The 21264-nt window shown below is 48.4% G+C and overlaps 1 protein-coding gene across 2 annotated transcripts; it reads right to left on the bottom strand.

The window, feature by feature from the left end:
- Nucleotides 1-1692: 1692 nt before the first annotated feature.
- RNF19B (ring finger protein 19B) lies at nt 1693-20974 on the bottom strand. Of its 2 annotated transcripts, none has more exons than XM_075553694.1 (9): nt 20215-20974; nt 12011-12216; nt 10544-10685; nt 8946-9108; nt 8387-8501; nt 7315-7455; nt 6185-6392; nt 3285-3416; nt 1693-2531 (listed from the first exon to the last, which is right to left on the bottom strand). In XM_075553694.1, exons 1-9 carry the CDS (start codon nt 20865-20867, stop codon nt 2078-2080), a joined length of 2214 nt encoding a protein of 737 aa, XP_075409809.1. In that variant the 5' UTR covers nt 20868-20974; the 3' UTR covers nt 1693-2077. The 2 variants fall into 2 exon arrangements, with proteins under 2 accessions (XP_075409809.1, XP_075409808.1); XM_075553693.1 differs by having other exon boundaries at nt 10544-10688; nt 20215-20973.
- Between the last annotated feature and the right edge of the window lie 290 nt (nt 20975-21264).

Raw genomic sequence — 21264 nt, forward strand, 5'->3', positions numbered from 1 at the left:
AGTTCATTGCCTCACTTAATCTTAGTCCCATAATTCATTATCTCATTTTGGTTGAGTGAAAACAGGCTCGCAGTTGTCCCAACTCTCACAGTAGGTAAGAGGCGGGGCTTATCTCGCTTCAACCGGCTGAAGAGGAAAGGCTGGAGCAGGTTTGGGCAGGGTGGTCTTCCTCCTGAGGTCTAGGGGGTCAGGGGAGAAGAGCGACAACATTCAGAAGGGGCAGGTATTTTCACACCTATCATCAGGCGTATGCTCGTGTTTTTATTCCTGTTTTCTGTGTGTCTGACAAATAAATACCTATCTTGTACAGCTTGGAGGGCGGGGGGAAGTGGTGCCCAGCTTAAGAACTCAGGTTTGCCCTTGCAGGAGACTTCTTTGGTTCAACTTGATTGCTCCTTTGACGAGGCTTCAAGAGAATGACAAGTCTTGAGTTGCTAGCCTGCGTCTCATCTCGGAGCTCTCTGGTCTGTCTGCTTCTTTCCTCAGCAGTTTCCTTGGTCACACGGGACTCCTCTCTCGGGCACTTTCTTCCAGGGACCCCAAGTTCCTGGCTGTCCCAGGAACCGGCAGCACCGAGTCTGGCTGCAATACCCCAGAGATAAGTCATCTTCCCAGTTGGTGGCTGTCCAGGTTCCTTGTCCTCCTCTGAAGCAACGGCCAGGCCAGGAAGACGACAAGCAGGTGCATCTGTGAAAGCTGTCTGGTCCTTAGGGAGAGGATGTGTTCAGGTCTTCCTCTGGGCCCCGTGGCTAAGGTGACAGAGAAGGCTGGCGAGGGAAGTTCCTTAGATACCATCTGAAAGGGAGGTCAGGGGCATGACAGGGCAACAGACTCACAGTGACTGCCAGATTTGGAATCTGAGGCTTACCTTTCCAGCTAAGGACATTCTTCTCAAAAGACTCCAAAACCCCTAACACTGACTGGACTCAATCCTGATGAATTGAGAACAGATAAAATTAAATGTATTAAAAAATTTTATGACTGTCGCCAAATTACCATATATACCTGAGTATAAGTTGACCCAAATATCAGCCGAGGCACCTAATTTTACCACAAAACTGCATTAAAAATGTGCTAAAAAACTCTGCTTATACACGAGTTGATACGGTATAAAATTCCATCAGATTTCTTAGTCCCTCTTTGACCAGATGGGCAAACCGGAGAGGACACCTGAGAGCATAGTCAACACCTACCTAGGCCATTGCCGGGCAATTATGCAGAATTAGTTTCTCCCTTCCATAAAAATGCTGGTTTCCCAACACGTGACCCTGCAATGTTCACTTCTCAAGAGCCAGCCTGAGACCAGTCCCCCTCCCTTCCTCTGGGGCCCATGACTAATCCTGACTGTCATGCAGAAAAGGATGAAAAACGTGAAGAGGAAAACTACACAGTTGCCTCTAGAGGGCAAAGCAGGATCATTTCACCCGGCAGCTTCCCTTTCTGGCTGACTCAGAGAACCATTGCTCAGCCGGACTGCACAGGCCAAAGACAAGCTCGGCTTTGCGCCCTTGCGCTCTACCGGGAACCACTGGTCCACAGACGACTGCACTGCAGTGTAGTGACAGACAGTCCTTCTCCCCTGGGACTCTAGACGGGCCGATGTCCGAGAGGCTGACAAAGACAGAGCTCTGTTTCCAGCAACCATGTGGCTCTTTGGGACTCACCAGGCCAGGGAAAATGACAGGAGATGAATTATGACAGAAATCTTTATTAAAACATGTCCTCAGGAATATGTTAGCATACATACAATATACACACATACATATGTACACTCTTTAACACACCTCACAGATCCCCACCATCAGATTAACCAATAAATTAATACTAAAAAAAAAAAAAATGGAGGAGGGAAGGGTTGAGGGGGTATGACCAGGGGCAAAACTTTCCATGTTTTATCTGGTAAGAAACTGCAAATTTCTCAGAATTTCCCTGTGGGGAAACCCATGACCAGAGGCTCTTTGAAATAAAATACATAAATCCCCACCCCACCCTCCCCCCACCCAAGGGGAAAAAAAAAGATTCCCAAAGATGCAGTTACAACCAGTGTGCTTCTCAGAACAGGAGCATTCATTCCCCTTCATACTCTGGCTTCTGCACCTTCTGGCTTCGAGACAGGCTGCCCCTCGGCTGGAGCAGAGAGGTTCATACGGGCACTTGGGCTCGGTGCACCCTGGGCTCTGGGGGTGGAGGGGCAGGCTGCAGTATGGGAGCGGGGAGAGCCACCCTCATCTGAGGTGATGTCTGGGACATCGTCTGACTGTGTGTCAGAGCTCTCCAGGTCACTGCGGATGCTCTCGGGCTGGGCCAGACTGATGTCCCAGGGTTTGCTGACCAGGCAGTCTTTCTGTTCACAGCTTTGGTGTTTGCAGGGGGGAGCCTCTTCACTGCCGCCGCCATCACCACTCCCTTCTTCATTCTCTGCCATCTGGGCGTGAACGTGGAGCGAGTCCTCGGTGCTGCTGCCGCTCACCAGCTGGTAGTGGCTGGGCTTGGCTTCAATGTCCACTTGGATCTCCATATTGTTGCACTCTCTGTGGAGACAAAGCCACTCTGCTGAGGCATGCATGGGGAGCTCGTGTGCTCTTCCTGCTGGTAAAGGAGTTTGTGGCTTCAGGAGTACATCAAGTTTAAAAAGATGGGTCACAGTTTAAGCTAGAACTCACTTTTACCCTGAAGAAACCTTTTAACCTAGCCAAACAGGAGCGAGAACCACCAGTAAATCCTTTTTGCTGACTTCAAGCCTTACCCTCCCTCTCCCCTCCCCTCCCTTGCCCCCCTAATCATCTCTTTAGGCATTTAAGTACGATCTCCCCAAATTCCCACTCTGACCACATTTAGGTCAAAGCGGAGTCACAGCTCTCTTATGACTCCGCTCCCGCAACCACACCAGCCGATACGCTAGTTTCCCAGAGAGAGACAACCGCCTATGGGAGCCACTTCCAGCAAAGGGCATCGGGAGAGCAGGAACTTGACCCACAGACATCAAGGCACGGCCAACTAGCTCCAAGTTTCACGTGAACAGTAACACAGGACTGCAATGGCCAAGAAAAAACAGAGACGGGAAGAAACATAGGGGGAAGGTGGGCGGGGCTCTCTATAAATCAACTGCTAAGAAGAGCTGAGAGATACCACCACTCCAGTATCAAAGCATGCTCAATGAATTCACTGAGAATCTAGTCCCACTAGCTGACACGTAGGGTCCTAAGCGAGGTGCTGAGCTTCCGAAGGCCTAGTGCCCGACTGAAGAGCCGCAACCTCTCCTGGGGATCTGACTGTTCACGTACCTGTCCTGTGGGTTGTAGGAACTGATTATGGAACCGGCCATAGCACGGGTGCTTGCGTTGTCACTAACTGCACCAAGACTGGCTGTGTCTTTGGGGAAAATTTCCTTTTGGACATCGGCTTGGACTTCTAACCTGTGTAAAGAGGGGACGGTCAAGTTAATAAAAGACCTGGGTTTCCCAAGGCAATCGGCTTCCTGGGCCAGCTCCTCCATCATTCTCCTATAGCCGATCCTCTCCACCTGTCAGAGCAGCTCCAACAGATGCCCACACCTTTCTGCTCTTAGATACCTGCTGTAATCATCCCCTCCTGTCTGCTCCCTGCAGGCCCCAGCACTGCCTGCTTGGATACCTTCAACTCGTTCCCTCTCCAGCAGCCCCTCCGTCCAGGTCAAGCCAGGGCAAAGACCGACCACTCTCAAAACGTCTCCGGGCTTCCCAAGGCATTTAAATTTCTTCTCATCTAGCTCTTAACTTTTGTCTCCAGCTCATCTCTCACGGTTGTTACTGGTGTCCGGCGCCAAGTCAGCTCCGACTCCCGGAGAACCTCTGTCAAGTAGAACAAACCACAGCCCGGTCCTGGGCCAGCCCCTCGGCGGCTGCTTTGTTTGAGCCCATTGTTGAAACCACCATGCCAAGCATTTTGGCCAAGGTCTTCCTCATTTTCGCTGCTCCTCTAGTTTACCAAGCATGGCCTTTTCCAGGGACTGATCTCTCCTAGCAACACATCCGAAAGTTCATGAGGCGAAATCTAGCCAACTTTATTTCAGCCAATACCTGTCTATGTATTTTCCACCTCATGACATTACAAATGCCAGTCCTCTCTGGAAGAACCCTGTCTCCACCTGAGCAGCTTACTTAGTACCTAACAGCAAATGGAAATATCTCACTTCCTCATGCTCACAGCAACCAGTGACTGCCCGCTAAGTGCTCCACGGCACTTAGCTACTCTTCTCTCGCCTCCCCACCAAGACGGGACCACAGCGCTTTCACACTTTGCCCTCAAGGCCTCCCGCACCCTGAGAAAGAAAACACTGACTCAGCGATCAGACTACTCTGAGCTTATGCCACTGATGGCCATACAGAGTCAACTTAGAAGCAACCTGCTTGCCCACTGGAGTCAGCGCTGGGAACCCGCACCGAGCTCCCTCCTTGGCTCCAACACCATTTTGTTGTCATGAGGTTCATAGGCAAACCCTCCTGACTCATTCAATTCCTATAAAAGATAGGCTTCCACAGAATTGGAACAGCAAGCCCGTCTCCCATTATGGCAGTATGCTTATTTCCAGGGGGTTGGCTTTAAGAAAGCAGAGCAGTGAATACTCTTGGCATGTGCGGGTGGGATCCCCTACACTAGACACCCAGAATCCTGAGACACAGATGGGTCAGCCGCCCCTGCAGCTGCCTAATCTACCCAGCTGCCTGGGCCTCCGCACTGCTGTCAGTCTCAGGTGCAGAACAGGAAGGGAGACTCACAGTGGAGAGGGCATCAAAGCAGAAGGCTGAGCTGGGTTGTTTCAGCTCTGCCACAGAATCGGGGAGAGCTGGAAGGGACCGCTCTACTGAGGGGTTCCCAGACCGTGGTTCCCGCAATGACTGATAGAACCATCTGGGAAGCTGGTAGAAACCACAGATCTCTGGCTCCGTGCCAAGAGATTCGAATGTTTTCATTCTGGGACTCACCCAAAAAACCCCACTTCCATTGAGTCGATGCTGACTCAAAGCAACCTTACGTGGGGTTTTGCTGTGAGAGCGGACAGTCTTAGAGCTTTCTCCTGCGGAGCAGCTGGTGGGCTGCAGCTGCTGACTTTGCTATTAACAGCCAACATAGTCACCAGGGGTCCTCGAATCCAGGACAGGGCCTTGAAACTTCTAGTGACTTCCCATATTCTCTACACCAACCAAAATCTTTTTCCACAGCTCCAGCTGCTGCTTTTTGGCATGAGTCACAGCAAGAAGGCCAATCTTTTGCCTTTCCAGGGAAGGCCCGTCAACAACTCTTTCCCCTTCCCCAGAGCACGCAACGATCTGTTTCTCACGCCGTCTCTAGATATGTGAGGGTTTGAAAAACTCATGGATAAGTTTCATGGTCTTCTCATTCTACTTATACTCTGGTTTCCTGACTGGTGAGGTGATCAGTCATTTTTAGATCATAAAGTTTGACGTATTCTAAACACCAGTTCATAAAATTGATCGACTTTCCTTGACTATGGGATGGGAACACAAAACCCCAACTCACTGCCATCTAGTCCGTTTGACTCTCCACAGGGTTTCTGAGATGACATCCTCAGGGAAGCAGGCAGCCTCAGCGTTCTCCCACAGGGTGGCTGGTAGATTTGAACTGCTCACCCCAGCTGAGCAGCACAATCGCAAACCCACGGAGGAAGGTAATAAAGCACCAGGGAGACAATGAGGTTTAGCAGAGATGCTGTGTGGCCGGGCTGAGGGCCAGGGACAAGCCAACGGAGAGCACAGTCCCGGGACTCCTAGTAGCTCTTCCTCCCGGAGGGGCAGCCGCGAAGTACATGCGCACGGGGGCTACAGCTGTCATGGTGCAGCTCAAAGAAGGCCGACCTTCTGTCAGCTACTTAACCCTTTTGTTTTCTAGTTGTTCGAGTTTAAAATAAAATTCCATTGTTGACTAAATCAAAATGAGGCAATATAAGAGGCATGCCTGGCACAGAGATAGGGTCCAGGAACAGCATGCAACTGGTGTTACGGAGCAGAACTGCTCTGTAGTTTTCTTGTCTATAGTCTTCAGAGAAGCAGATCAGCGGCCTTCCTTCCACAGCACCACTGGCTGGGTTCCAGTGGCCAGTCTTTAGGCCCGCAGTTGAGTGGGAGCCACCTGTGCTCCCGCTAACCATTCTAACTGGTCTGTCACCGGTCATCCTTCTGCTTACCTGCTGTATTTCCCCTTGCCACTGGACAGAATGCCCCCACTCAGCGTGCCCCCCGAGAGGGCCGCGAAGCTGGCTGTTTCGCTGTAAGGGCCCTGCATAACACTGAGTCCATCGGTAGGGCTTCCACTGGTGCTCAGCACACTAGTCAAGCCTTCGATGCTGCTCTCCCCAATGCTGGGGTTCTTCAGGGCTCGCCAGGCATCAGCCACTGGAGATGAAACAAACATTTCAATTCAAGTCAGGACAGCATCCAAACAGTGTCTGCTAGAGATTTCCTGGTATGATTCTTTTCAGAGTGGAGGGTTTTCCTGTCGAAAAACATTTGTTTATTCCAATGCTTAAACAGCTATAGTAGGTCAGTTCAACTGCTACTACCATCATGTCGGCAGTTAGCATGTTCATATTCAATCTCCCCAATAACCACGCATTACCTGCCTCAATTTTCAAGGAGAAAGCAAAGGCTTAGAATGAAATGACTTGCCCGAGGTCGGATCTAGTCACAAAAAAACCCTACAATTCTGACTCAAGCCCAGTAGGCTTCCTAATACATGGTAGCTGCCATAATCGAACAAAATTTCAAGTTACTTTTAGGTCAATTGCTGATCCTCACCACGTAGCTTAAAAAGCCTCCGTGCCACAGATCAGTTCATAGAGTCCAGTGGGAGCTGCATTTGCTTATGCCTGAGTCAGAAGCTTGCTCGAGCCCCAGCTCTGCTGACGCTCTTAACCCCATTCAACAGATAAGAAGACACAGTCTTCAAATGAAGTCCCATGACAAGCAGATAACAGTAGTCCCTCAGAGGGTTGTTGTAACAAGCACATGAAATCGGAACTGTGTGAAGTGCTCTGAAATGATAAAGTACTGTGCAGGATAAGGTGGCTGGAGTCACACGACCACCAGCTTTCTGGGAGTCACTTGGAATACTCGCAGTTTGAACCTGCCCCACAGAAGCAAGTACCAAAGGAATTAACCTAGTAACTGTGGAACAAAGAAATGAAAATCTAAAAATACTTCACCCCTCCCCAAAAGTAACCCAGTGATAATCTTGGTAAAATGTGCTTAGGCTTATTGAGTTTTATCTTGTGACCCATAAAATCAAATGGAGGAAGGGGGGAATCTAGCTTTTTACCTGTAATTGGGCCGTCATCTTCATCAAACTCAATTTTTACCCCCTTCCCATTGGCTGTGCTAACTCCACAGCCTCCTCCACGACAGAGAGAAATGGGCACAACCCCGTAGACATAGGCCAGCATAATGGGGACACCAATACCTGGGGGAGAGAAGGAAGCATGTCAGCAGGCCCTCAGGGGCAGCTGCCCTGAATTCCCCTTTCCAGCCAGGACATGGACCAACCACTTCAGAAAGGGCCAAGGAATGACAGGGCGATCCCAGAGAGGGAGCTGGGGTGGACAGAATGATGGCCGGATGTGTCATGGCAAGTCCTGGCGGGGAATCTTAGCTGTGTGGTCTGGGGCTGTCAGTACGCACTGAGAATCCCCAGCACGGTAGTGGCAAACACTCGGCTTGCATGTTTCCCTGATAAAGGACTACTCCAAAGGAAATCACTCACGGATCAACCATCAGGACTACTGTCTTCCTAGCATCCCCAAACCCAGGTTAACTCCATAGTCTCCCTGCTGAGGTTCTGAACTCAGAATGCTTGGTTTTCCTTGCCCTAGCAGGTTGCTGCATCTTTACGTTTCAACTGTGCTGTCTGGAGGCTTAAGCGAATTAATACATGCAAAACACTGAGTCCCACCAGACATGCGAGAACCTCAATAACTGTTAGTTACTGCATTGTTGCCATTCTAAAGCAAACCCCTGTGCTTCTCAAAAAACTAACGTGTTTTAAAAAAGGAATTTTGTTTTGTGGTTCTGTGATATCCACAGCAGAGGGAGAAGATGCAAAGGGAAAAAAATCTAGATTTAAAGGAACTTTCTCTAAGTGCCAGACTAATTTTTAGGCATTAACCCTTCAGAATAAAAAAGCTTCCAAACCCTGATCATTTAGTAGGCCTAGAAAGCTGGGGGGAAATTAACTACCAAAGTGGGTTTGGTGTAAAATCTTAAACTCTTCTGGGTGGGAGATCTGGCCAGCTGGTCAAACTGCACTGGTCAGAGAGCTGATAGGAAACAAAGAGCAAGGAAGAGGCCGAGGAGCAGGAAGGAGGAGGGAGGAGGGAGAAGCCCGCCTGCCTTACCAACACTAACTGCAGCAATGACCGGGGATGCAATGACTGACAGAGTCACTCCTCCCGTAATAGCCAAATTCCTCTTGTGCTTGGAGGTCTTCCTTCCCTCATACCTACTATGAATCTAAGAGTAAAAAAGAGAAAGTGCATGTCAGTAGGTTAGTTCATCTGTTGTTGTTTTTTTCCAGCAAGAGAATATTCACTTAAAACTGATCTATATTACATCATATTCTCCATCCTAAAAGAGACACTGTTAGCAAATTTTAATCCAATATAGACCTGGGAGAGATACACTAAGGCAGAAAAAGTTACTCCACAAAGAGACAAAACAACTCAAGGGCACTGTTAGTAAGTAGTTCACCTTTAAGTCACTGAGCAAAACCAGGCCTAGGCTGTCAAGAGACCTGAAAGTTCTTGGGAAAGAAAATCCATTTAAGAAGCTATGGTTATTTTTATCCTGGAACTGGCTGGTTTTCAGACAGTTCTTAAGTATACGCTCCTCCCTATTCCCTCAAACCCTTAGCATCAAATGAAGCCTACAGGTAATGCAGAGCCCAGCATGTCTTACCTTCCTGCCGACGTACACAGGAATGCCAATGACCATGGCAGGAATGGCAATGCCAGCAATGAGGGAAATCCCTACCGGAGCGCCAATCAATGTGCCCAGCTGCCAAAGAATTTTCTTCTTCCGGCTCCACGGCTTCTTGCCCCAGAATGTACAGCCAGAGGGGCTGTAGAGGAAACACATACTGAAGTTAGGGTTGATGTTCAAGTAGCTGCACTTCCAAGTCTGAGAAGAGTAGAAGGAAGAACGGTTAACAGGTCACAGGAAATGAGCTTTAATACACATGTGGACACAAAGGATGACGTCAGACAGTCAGGGCTCTGGGATTTTTTTTTTTTAATATATAAAAGCATGCCTTCGACATCCCTAAACCACCAACACTGGTCAAACTTTCTGGATTGATAGGACGACAAGGGATCTTGGTACAGCCTGCAAACTGAGCCACCTCATCCAAATACAATGTATCCTAAAGCTACTGAACAGTCTGATGTGCACCACTTTCTTGGAACGTGCCTGCACATCTGAGTCTCTACTGCAAACTGTGTTCCCAAACACGGAGTCAAAATGACTTCTTTGACTCTCTCAGACTATGCCCAACCATCTCACCTGTGTCCCCAATAACTGGAAATGAAGGTGTTTCATCCACCTGGATGACATTTTAATACTGATTTTCTTCGGAAGCTCAACACATGCAAGGAACCGTAAAAGAAATAACCGTATAATTAAGACGATATATAAGATCTATGTAAGCTAACCGTATATAATAAAGAAATGCATAGTTACAGTACTGAAGATTGGACATATACATGAATGAAGTAGAGTAGAGATGATGTCTACAAAAACAAAAATAAAGGAAATCAAGCAGAAGAATGAGACCGACAAGTTAGGGAAGTGATCATGGATGAAATAGTTTTAAGTCGTCCTTGAAGCATGGGTCAGAATGGTGCAAATTGAGATAAAAGGGGGATACTGAAAAGAAAGGGTAAGGGAATTAGCATGTCATTGAAAATAAGAACAAGAGCAAGTGTGGGGATGCGATAGTGCAGAAGGGTACAGGGAAGAGAAAACCCAGATTAGTTGGAATGTAAACAACAAGGGGAAAAAAGAGACCCACATAGCAGAATTGGACTTAGCCAGGACTCCTCATCTGGATATAGAACACCACTCAAACCCAAATCTATGGCCTGAGTCAATTTTGACTCAGAGTGACCTTGCCTCGGTTTCTGGGACCGCACGTCTTCTCTGGAGCAGATGGTCCCATCTTTCTCCTTCGGAGCACTTGCTGGGTCTGACCCACTGCAGTCTAAAACCCAACCCACAGTGCCACCAGGGCTCCTTATAGAGTACGTACAAGAACAAAAATGGGAGAAAAGAGAAATGTGGAGGCAGGCTAGAGACTGGGGAAAGCTTTAACAACTATCTGGAAGGTAAAAGAGCCGGTCTAGAGAAAATGGGATGAGGGATGTTTCTCAGGATAAGATTTCAGTCTTACAGCTTCTTTAGCTGTCACGAGAGGACAACTAGATCTCTTTGATACCCTTTCTGCTAAATCAGTAAGAAAATCAAGACTACAAAAGCAATGGACACATTTCCCATCTCACCTGAGGTAATGCAAGTCTGAGATCTCTTTCATACACAGCCAACAGAATTCACAGCCACATACTGCACAGGTCATATGATTGCAGCTTCCATCATTCATCTTGATAATGTACGCACTGCATCGCGGGCACGACTTGATGTCGTCTGCTAGGGGGAAGGAGGACCAGAGGAGAATGAACAGAAGCCACCCTCACAGCTATGCTGCAGTAACGACTTGAACGACGACTCCCCGTGGAGCGGCGGGCTATGGGTGCAGGTGCAACCTTGCAGTTAGCAGTTGAGCACTAACCACTGTGCCATCAAGGCCCCTTACATCCAAAAATATCGCTAGTTAAACCTAAGGTTGTCTTTATTATTCCTAGGAGTATAGGTAAGAAAAAACACGAGCAGATTCTCAAGAATTCTTGACAGAGAATTCCAAATTGTCTAACTCACTTCACTGAGGGCTGATTATGTCTAGACCTCAGGAAATTTCATTAAAGCGGCTTTGTCTCATACTGAGCAGCCTGTTGCATGGCACTTGAACCACACTTGAGCAAGGAGGCTGCCCCAGAGAGAGGGACGGCTCCAAGAAGAGTGGAAATCCCACCCGCCCATCGGCAGAAGCCTGCAGGAGGAACAGGCTGCATGCTGGGAATGGCTTGTTTGAAGTTTTGAGAGAAATTTTAAGTGAGGAAACTCCGTTTTTAAGCTCACAATGTGTCCTTGTGGTTGCTATTTACACAACCCACAACCCTTTTTGTGATCCTTTCACATCTGAAACCTAAAAACAAGTAGTGATGCTGTGTGGCATGCACCTGGTAACTTTCACGGCAAGTGGAGAACTATCCTATTACAAAGGAATTTAGGAGATTAGGCTGTGCCAGGAAACACTGACTGGTAAATCGTTCCTACCAGCCTCTCCCAAATGACATCAGTGAATTAAAATACATTTAGAAAATGCAATAACCACTGGCTTTTAAAATAGGTATGCTTTGACCTGTTACGTGAAGTAAATGTGTGTGATATTCCTCCTTTGAAGGTTAATCGTTAGCCCATACTAAGATTACGCTCTGCACTTAAGCTGTACCCTGCTTTCAAAAGCAGTGATATGCTCAAAGCATGTGTGCAAAAGTGACGGCTTCACACTGATTAAATGTCTTTCTGCTTACAAGTTTTACAACTCTCCATAAAAAGGACCTAAGGGGGGGTGGGGAAAGGACCTAAGGGTTCTGCACTATGAAACAGACAGATTACTACAAAGGCCGAAACGAGAAAATCCAGTCACTTATGCTCTGACTTTACCTGGGTGGAATAATGTATAACTGTCAAAGAGGGAAGCGACACATTAAACATCAAAGGAAAAGCACTGCCAACGGTACTTTCTGCCTCTGATGTCAGGCGATGATGTCACATAGGAAGGCAGTCACTTTCTTCCGGGGTTGGGCCCACACTAGGAAAGGATGAATGAAGAGACAATCAACTGATACCTGGTCCAGATTCTTGTCCGTAACTGAGGCCAGAAGTATGCTTGGTCCTGACTCGCAAAGTCTGCGCCCTCTGCTGCCGGGCCATGTCGCATGTCTGATTTGGATGCCATATCTGCTTGCAGTGGTAGCAGAACTCAGTCTGGCAGCCTTCCCTCTCACAGGTCAGCTTTGGGCAGCTGGCACAGCCGTAGGCAATAACAGCATACCTAGGTAAGGAGACAGGAAGAGACAGCAGCCAGGTGAAGAACAGTCTGGCCAACACAGATATTATTCATCAGTTCCAGCGGGTTAACTGTTTGGTGCCCCAACCCCTACCACGATGTGACGCAAAGAAAATACACACACAACTCTAAAGACTATAAAGCACGCCTGTACAAAAAGTAGATTTCTTAAGATTCCAGACTCAAAACCCCAAACTGAGGAAAACCTATTCAAGCCTAATTTCTAGCATTTATTCTGTCAAAGTTTAAACTGCATTAGCAGCAGTATGCCACAGTAAGTTTCAGAAATAACCGGGTACAAAACTATTTCCTTTTGATAGCTTGCTATATTTAGATTAGAATTTGTTTACATGAGGAGATGGAATATTTGTCAAAAGACCATAGCTAAAAATGCTAACAAGTGCACTTTTTTCTTTTTTCAGTTCTACAGTGAAGTTAGTCTGACCACAAGCTAGCAGACAACAGCCGCAGCTGGATTCACGAGCAACTCCACCCAGCTTCTCTCATCTGAACTTCCATGTTTCAAATTGATACCTTGAAATGTCTTCTTTCTTGGCAGTCTACAGAGCCGGAGAAGACCACTATCCACCTAGATTCACAATAAATATAAGGCCGTACCCGCTTTCTCTTCTGACACATATTCTTAAGTTTGAGGATCACCAATTCAGAATCTATCAACAGTTTCTAGCAATTCATGTTTGTTTATCAAAAGTGAGCCTCCCACAAACAATCCGAGACGTTTACAAGTATTTGCCTTTTGGGCTAGTTTAAAAGTCAACTGGATGCTCAAGTAACCCCAAGTGGACACGTGTTTCAAAATGTAGACACACGTGACTCAAGAAAGCGAACGCGGGAAGATGAGAGCTGTGAAAGTTCAGTACACAATTTTTAAGCAGGTCCCTGATTATAGGCTTAGGTGTTGCCCCCTGCCCTTTTCCATGTTATCCCTACATTAGCCAAGGACCTCGCACAATTTATGCATAAAGTAACATTTTCTTGGATTATTGTTACGGTTATTTATTTGAATTGCAGACTGGCTGTTCATGCCAGCAATTCAGATTCTACAAATTGAATTGAAGATGACTTACTGAGATGATAACATACCCCCAATGTTATAGAGCATGCGTCCTCAAACTGCGGCCCACCGAGGACATTTATCCGGCCCGCCGGGTGTTTTTGTCCCGTTTTTTAAACTTCAAAATAAGATATGTGTAGTGTGCATAGGAATTTGCTCATAGTTTTTGTTTAAACTATAGTCCGGCCCTCCAACATGTCTGAGGGACAGTGAACTGGCCCCCTATTTAAAAAGTTTGAGGACCCCTGTTATAGAGGATATATGTATTAAAACTCTAAAGAAAAAAAGTCTCCGAAAGAACAAAATGAGAATAGGTCAATATGTGAATGCAAATGATTCATATCCTGTAGGAGTTCTGAGCAAGTTTACCCCACACTTAGGTGCAAAACAACTACTAAAGATAAACAATGTTTTTCCTAGAGGAAGTGACAATGCTGGCTACTTTGTGTTAACCGGGAAAGGTACTTGATGACCTCAGGAAAGTATTAAGCTACCTCCTGAAGGCACAATGAAGGCAGATACACAGTAGATTAGGAGGGTTTGACCCGCTCCCTTGGTAGAGCTGACAATGTCCATTTTGAGTATGGAATTTAATTCCAAGGAAGTAAAAGCATCCCCACTTACTCATGAATCAACAGCAATCTATTACCATGACACAGAATTACTCAGGGCACGAGACTTGGCATTCCGGTTTCTGGGGACCTAGTCTGGGCTCCTTGCCTCTGACTCATACTGCATGACACTGAGCAAGCTAAAAAACTCTAAAACCTTGGTTTCGATCCCAAAATGGAGGTAGAGGTGCTTGCCACTTTCCAGTGTAGCTATGCTATAAACTTGCATTTGAGAGCTTGCCCTGAAAAGTATGGTTTAAATTTTCTCTCTCGGTCTGTCTGTCCTACTTCCTTGCCCTTGTAGCAGATGCTATTCCTTCTGCCCAGAAATGTTCTCACCTTACTTCTTGCCCTGGCAAGTAGTTAAGAACCTACTTAAATATCTTCTTCTGTACAAAATCTACTTAACCTCTCCTGGCAGCTAGTTGTCTACCTGGGGCCTATGCATAATTGTTTTATAATATCAGAGTGTATTTTAAATTTCTGCTTACATGCTTTTTTCCCTGCTAGACTTAAGTCAAGGCCAGCAGTTCGAAAACACCTTTGGAGAAAGACCAGGCTTTCTACTCCCATAAAGAAATAAGGTCTTGGAAATCCATAGGGGCAGTCAGAATGCACATGATGGTGGTGAGTGATACCTTAGTTTAGGGTTTAGGTATAAACCACTTTAGTGGTAAACCTCTAAGTTACGAATAAAAATCAAACTCACTGTCACCGAGTCGATGCTGACTCATAGCGACCTTAATAGGGCAGGGTACAACTGCCCCTGCGAGTTTCTGAGACTGTGACTCTTTACTGGAGTAGAAAGCCCCACCTGTCTTATGAGGAGAACTGCTGACCTTGTTGAAAACCTCATCCTTGAAACCCATCTATCCCAACCATCTTTTCCATACATGCACTGGGACAACTCTCCCACCCTGTGCCCTAAGCTTAACCAACCCCTCAAATTTGTTCATTAGAGAGCTAAGGGAGGTGGAAATGATTATACACTGTTAAGAATACAGCCACATCCTCCTCACTCTTAAATTCAGACAATTCTTATGCTTTTTATCAATTTCCTAAATCTTCTAAAACATCACAATGTGATAGGACATACTACAACACTACCTTAATTTGAACTCTAGAAAAAAAATTCCCATTAGTATGAATTTGATTATGCTCCAACAGACCCCGGTTGTTAAAGAAAACATGTCTCTATATTATGGCTGTGTTTCCCAGCCCCAGACCCTTTAACTAGGTTACCCAATTACAAATGGACCCTGAGTGTGTGTCCAAAAAAGGGGTGATAGACATGATTCATCCTTTTAAAGAGCCCCTGGGCACAAGCAATTGCATTGGCTTTAGACCCCTGGAGTCAGGCTGAGCCAAGTTATCACAATGAGCTGCACTCTTACCATCTGGTAAGATGGTAAGACCCAGGAGTCTAGACCAGACAACTACCAGTGACTCCTATCTGCTCTCCTATCTCCCACTCCAATGTAAACTCCACTGTAAAATGTAATCAAGCAAAACCTATGATAAAAGTTGCTGAAAACCCTTCTAGAGAAAAGCTGTTTCAATACCAGTTGAATACAGAAGTTATCTTCTATTAGCATGGCAATCAGGCAGCCCAACCATTGGCTATGTCACCGAAGAGCTCAGTCATCAGTTTGGGAAACGGCAGGATTTTAGAGTGACTCCCTGCTTATCTAACACCTTCAACTGAAGAGCTCAAAACATTTCACAAAGACTGTATTAAGCAAGCCTCTTAACTTGGGAAATAATTATGCCTATTTCAGATACGAAAAGCAAAGTAGACAAGAGGCAGTTCACAAGAATCAGAAAAGAAACTAGATTCTTCTGTTTTTTTTATTGTTTAGCTTTCATTTCATAATCATAAACTGAACTCTGCTTTCCAGCTGGCCTTAGGGAGAATAAGGAAAGTAGGAAAACCGAAGAACTGGAGTGAGAGCACAAGATGACACGATACTGCAAGCACATGGGGAACAGAAGGGTGATTTTCCAAGCTACACCAAGATAAAACATGGAAATACACATCAAATTTAATTAGAGTTGTCCACAGTCAGCAATGGTGATCTTCTTGCAGGTCTTGTCATTCCAGGAACCAAAACTCTCCATGGCTTCCAAACTGTTCATGCCTTCTGTCACCTGACCAAAGACCCCGTGCTTGCCATCCAACCATCCGTCTGAGCGGGGCAGATAAAACACTGGGGACCATTCGTATCGGGCCCAACATCTGCCAGGACTGTGGGCTTCAGGATGAAGTTCTCATCTTCAAATTTCTCTCCATGGATGGACTTGCCACCAGTGCCATTATGGCATGTGAAGTCACCACCTTGGCACATAAACCCTGGAATGATTCTGTGAAAGCAGGAACCTTTATAACCAAAACCTTTCTCCCCAGTGCTCAGAGCGCATAAGTTTTCTGCTGTCTTTGGAACTTTGTTTGCAAACAGCTTGAAAGAGATGTGGCCGGGGGCTTGCCGTCAACGGCTATGTCGAAAAACACAGTAGGGTTGACCATGGCTGGACACAACAGGACCAGACAAGACTACAAAGTCAGGTGTTGGAGTCTGCAAAGCAGGCGAAACTAGATCCTATCATCCTGGGCCCTCAATATCGTGCCTTGAATACTACTTGACTAAATGTACCCCAAACAGTAGCATCCCCAATAATGGGTGTTATACTGACAAACCCAAATGTTTCAACAGCAGGAAAAACAGTGGCTTAGGTTGAATTAACCAACACCAAGACTCTAAGTCTGTCTCCGCTATTTGCCCCCGAGTATAGTTACTCTATGTCTCTAAACTCCAGTTTTCTCATTTTTTAAAACTAGATCAAATCTCTCTCAATGTTGATAAGGGTCAAAATAAATTATGTATGCCTGGTATGTTGCAAGTCAGATGCTAGCTTCTCTTCTTTCTCTAAGTACCTTCTTTAAGTAATTAGAAGAATAAGTTTGAGATGATACCCAATACTTGACTAAAATAAGAAATGGCCTAATTTTTTAAAGTAACTTCTAAATGAGTAGTGAATAACAGTTGTCAACAAGTCTGAAAATGATTTTCTGTTCATTTTTATTGACGTGAAGACAGAAATTAACTTCATAGGAATTTTTAAAAGGGGGTGGTGGTGACCTTAGACGAACCAAACACCTCACAGGCTGTTTCCTGGGTTTGAAGGCTTCAGACCATATCTCATGGGCTAACTCAGCCAATTGGTATAATAGTTCTATGCTCCACATCCTGGTTTGGTTCAATCTTACACGCTAAAGAGCAAGCATCGAAAATACAACTACTGCTCTGTATGCATCTGGGCAAAAGAGAAAGGAAATCACTCAAAGATGGAAAATGAAACTAGTCTATAGGACGAAGAGCCTACCTAAACTGTGAGCCACTGTCTAGCTCATCTACCTGAGGCCAAAGAAACTGGATGGTACTTGGCTACCATGACCTAACACTGATCAGGGACACAAGTGATGGACCCTGTTAGGATGAGAGAACAATGTAGAACAAACCCAAATTCTTAAAAAGGTGAAGCTTTACTGAACTGATTCAGATGAGAAGAATCCCCGAGATTACTATCCTCCAAACTAAAAAAAAAATTCACTGCCATCGAGTAAATTGCAACTCCTAACTGTCCTCAGATAACCTTTAAATTCTGAAATGAAGCCAGCTAAGTAACAGACCGGCTCACAAAACAAACACCACAACCTGCGACTATTGTGCTCTTAAAAAAAATCATCCACACGAGACCAAACACAGATCCCAAACCGACTGCCACGGCAACCCCACTGGGCAGACCAGTAGAATGGCCCCTCAGGTCTCTGTGATGGCAAATCATCAGGGCAGCAGACTGCCTCATCTTCTACTGTGGCTCCAGCTGGTGGGTTCCAAATGGCATGCCTTGGGTTGGCAGTCAAGCACGTAAACCACTACACTAAGTGATCAATATTTACTCTAAAGCAGCGATTCTTAACCTGTGGGTCGCGACCCTTTTGGAGGTCGAATGACCCTTTCACAGGGATTGCCCAATTCATAACAGTAGCAAAATGACAGTGATGAAGTAGAAATGAAAATAATTTTATGGTTGGGGGTCATCACCACATGAGGAACTGTATGAAAGGGTTGAGGCATTAGGAAGGTTGAGAACCACTGCTGTAAAGCCAAGATGAGAAGTTAAGGGTGGGGAGGCAGGGGTGGAAAAACTAGACGAATGAAAACGGAACCAGAACAGAAATAATGAAAATGTTGGTACACACCACTGCGAAAAAAAAAGTGATCCGTGTCACTAGTCACTTGGCACAGAAAATTTTTAAAGGAAAGCCTAATTTGCTGTGGAAACTTTCACCAAAAAACACAATAATGCTTACAGGCTGAGGTCCCTGGCATGGGCTCTAGCTTTACTCTCTAGGGAGACCTGGGTGAGGCACCAAGGAGGGGATGTGGTTGCTTGTGGCTTTAGGCCTATCAAGATTTGTCCGCCGGTTCTGCTCTTAAAAGCTGTGCATCTTGGGCAAGCAATGTCATCTCTGTATGCCTCAATTTCCTCCATTTGTCAAGTGCAGATAACCAAACCAAGTTCCTGGAGTGACCGTGAGGACTTGAGAACACAGCATACCAGAGAAAATATACAAAGATCTGGAACAGGGCCTGGTATGTTACGAAAAGCTCAATAAGTATTGGCTATTAATATATTCTTTTTAAAAGTGGAGGGGAAATGAGGGGAGTGTACTGAGAAAAGTGATCTGCACAGATCTGCTTTCCAGTTGTCACGTTTCTTAGTTAAAATTCAAGGACATGCACATCTTGAAAACAGAACTACAGAGTAGTCTCTAAAGGAGCCCTAGTGGCACAGTGGGTTAAGCAACGTGAGGCTAACAGCAAGGCCAGCCATTCAAATTCACCAGCTGCTCAGAGGGAGAAAGATGAGGTGGTCGCTTGCTTCGGTAGAGAAAGGCTGGCATCCTCCGGAACCCTATAAAGCGGCTCGACTGTCCTCCAGGGTCAGGTTAATATCAATTTGTTTCAGAAAATGGATCAACAGTGTCTGCAAAACTTGAATACCTTCTCAATGGATGGCTCCAGCTATGAGCTGACCCTTCCAGGAACCCACAAGGTCCTTTCTGAAACTTATCAACTGAAAGTGAAAGTCACCTTCCACAGACACCCTAACCTCTGACAGCAGTGCTTCCAAGTAACTTAGAAACCCCGTGTCAGCAAGGTGAAATAGTAACACTCATCTCTGAACAAGCTTGCCAGAATAAAAATACCAGGGAGCTTTGAAATGTTCATGGGTTAAAAGCAAACGGAATTTTCCACAAACTTTTTGAAGCCCTTTCTTTCCCAGACGAACTCAACTCTGACTCTCCTAGAAATTCTTGATGACTCTTGAGACAAATACCAACCCACAAGCCTCAAAACGGCCTTGATCAATAGGTTACCAGCATAAGCCCTTAACTCCTTTGATGCAAAGGACCACAGAGCATTTTACGAGCAATCCATGGGCACACTGTAAAGAGGCCCTACCCATCCTACGAGTGACACAGACGAAAACGATCTGTCCAAGGTCACAGGGCAAGCAATGGCCCGGCAGGCTGCTGCCAATCACTTAGATGAGCCCCTTTGTTGCATGCAGCCGGCCATTCGTGGGACACCCCGACAGTGACACAGAGTTTTAAGCGGGGAGCTGGGATGGAAAATCTCTGTGGATACTGCGCCCCTGCAACTCATCGGTCTTCAAGATTCGGCACCCAGACTCCCTGTCATCAAGAGCCGGGGCTGCTATCCTGTTCCTGAGTGCCCTGCTGTTTCTACAAACTGCCCTCTCAGGGTCTGTCCACCGCCCCACCTGCCCACGGTGGCAAGGTCAGACCCACAAGATGCCTCTGGGCAGCCTGGCCCGGAATGACAGTGTCCAGGGCCCTCTGGGCTCGGCCAGGGCGCTGTCCTCCTTCCCCCGGGGGCCGCCCCCCTGTCACCTGCTTCCCAACGTGGAAGTAGTGGATGTCGGGCAGAACACGCCTTCTCCCGCAGTAGTGCCCGATGGGCACGCCCCTCCGGAGCGGGGTCCCCAGCTCGTCTGCCGCCAAATGCCCCCTCCCCGGGCCCCTCCGCCCTCCTGACTTGATGGACAGCTCCCAACCCCCTCCCTCCATGACCCGCCCCCCTCCCCCGGTCAGGGCTCCCGCAGTCGCCGCCCTCCCCTCCTCCCCCGCCCCCCCGGGGCTGGACCACGCGGCGGCCGGGGCGCCCCTCGGCCGCAGCCCCCCGCGACCACGCCCCCGCGCTCGCTCACCCGCAGTCCGGGGCCGGGCACCAGCGGCAGTCGGGGTCCGAGGCCAGGTAGCGGCGCAGCATGAACTCCTCGTACTTGTGCATGAGCGGCGGGTCGGCCAGCAGCAGGCGGATGTCGTGCGGGTTGAGGCGCTCGCTGCACTCGGGGCAGCTGATGGGCACCCGGCTCTCGCTGATCTCCAGGCGCAGGTAGTGGCGGAGGCAGTCCCGGCACGAGCGGTGCGGGCAGCTGAGCAGGCGCGGGGCCCGCTCGGGCGGCAGCCGCACCAGGCACAGCGGGCACTCCACCTCCTCCGAGTCCGGGTCGCCGCCCTCCGCCGCCGCCGCCTCATCGTCGAGCCCGGGCCCCGCCGCCGCCGCCGCCGCCGCCGCCTCCGCCTCGGCCTCGGCGGGCGGCTCGGCGGGCAGCGCCTCGGGCGGCGGGGCCGGGGCCGCGGCCGGGGCCGGGGCCGGGGCGGGCGGCGGCGGCGGCGCGGCCGGGGGCGGCGGCTCGGCCTGAGGCTTGGCCCTGGAGCGGCGGCCGCGGGCGGAGGCGGAGAAGACGCTGTGGAAGGTGAGGCGCCGGCGCCGGCCGCCGCTGCGGCACTTGGGGTCGGGCGCGGCCGCGTGTAGGGAGGTGGAGCGCGGCGACTCAGAGTCCTTCTCGGAGCCCATGGCCCGCAGCGGCCTCGGGCCCAGGGGCGCCCAGCGCCGCCACAGCTCCCGCCTCCTCAGCCCCCTCAGCCGGCGCCCCGGGCGCCGCCGCCGCAGCCGCCCTCCCGAGATAGAAACCGAGCGGTGGCGATGAAGTGGTTATAAAGCCTCCGCCCCGCGTGCCGCGGCCCACTGCGCAGGCGCTTCGCCGAGACACCTCACAAGCCGCGCTGCCCAAACCCGAGGGAGCGCTGGGCGGGGCCAGGCGGGCGGGGCGGGGCGAGCGGGGCGGAGCTCCGCCTCCTCGCGGTCAGGTGGCCGCCAGGCAGCCATCTTTCCAGACACAGAGAGGTGGGCCCGCCCCCTTGGCTTGCCTTCCTCCCGATCCCGCCATGCCCGGCCCCTTCAGCTCTCACTC

This window comes from Tenrec ecaudatus, chromosome 1 (assembly GCF_050624435.1).
Source record: "Tenrec ecaudatus isolate mTenEca1 chromosome 1, mTenEca1.hap1, whole genome shotgun sequence".
Classification (NCBI taxonomy): domain Eukaryota; kingdom Metazoa; phylum Chordata; class Mammalia; order Afrosoricida; family Tenrecidae; genus Tenrec; species Tenrec ecaudatus.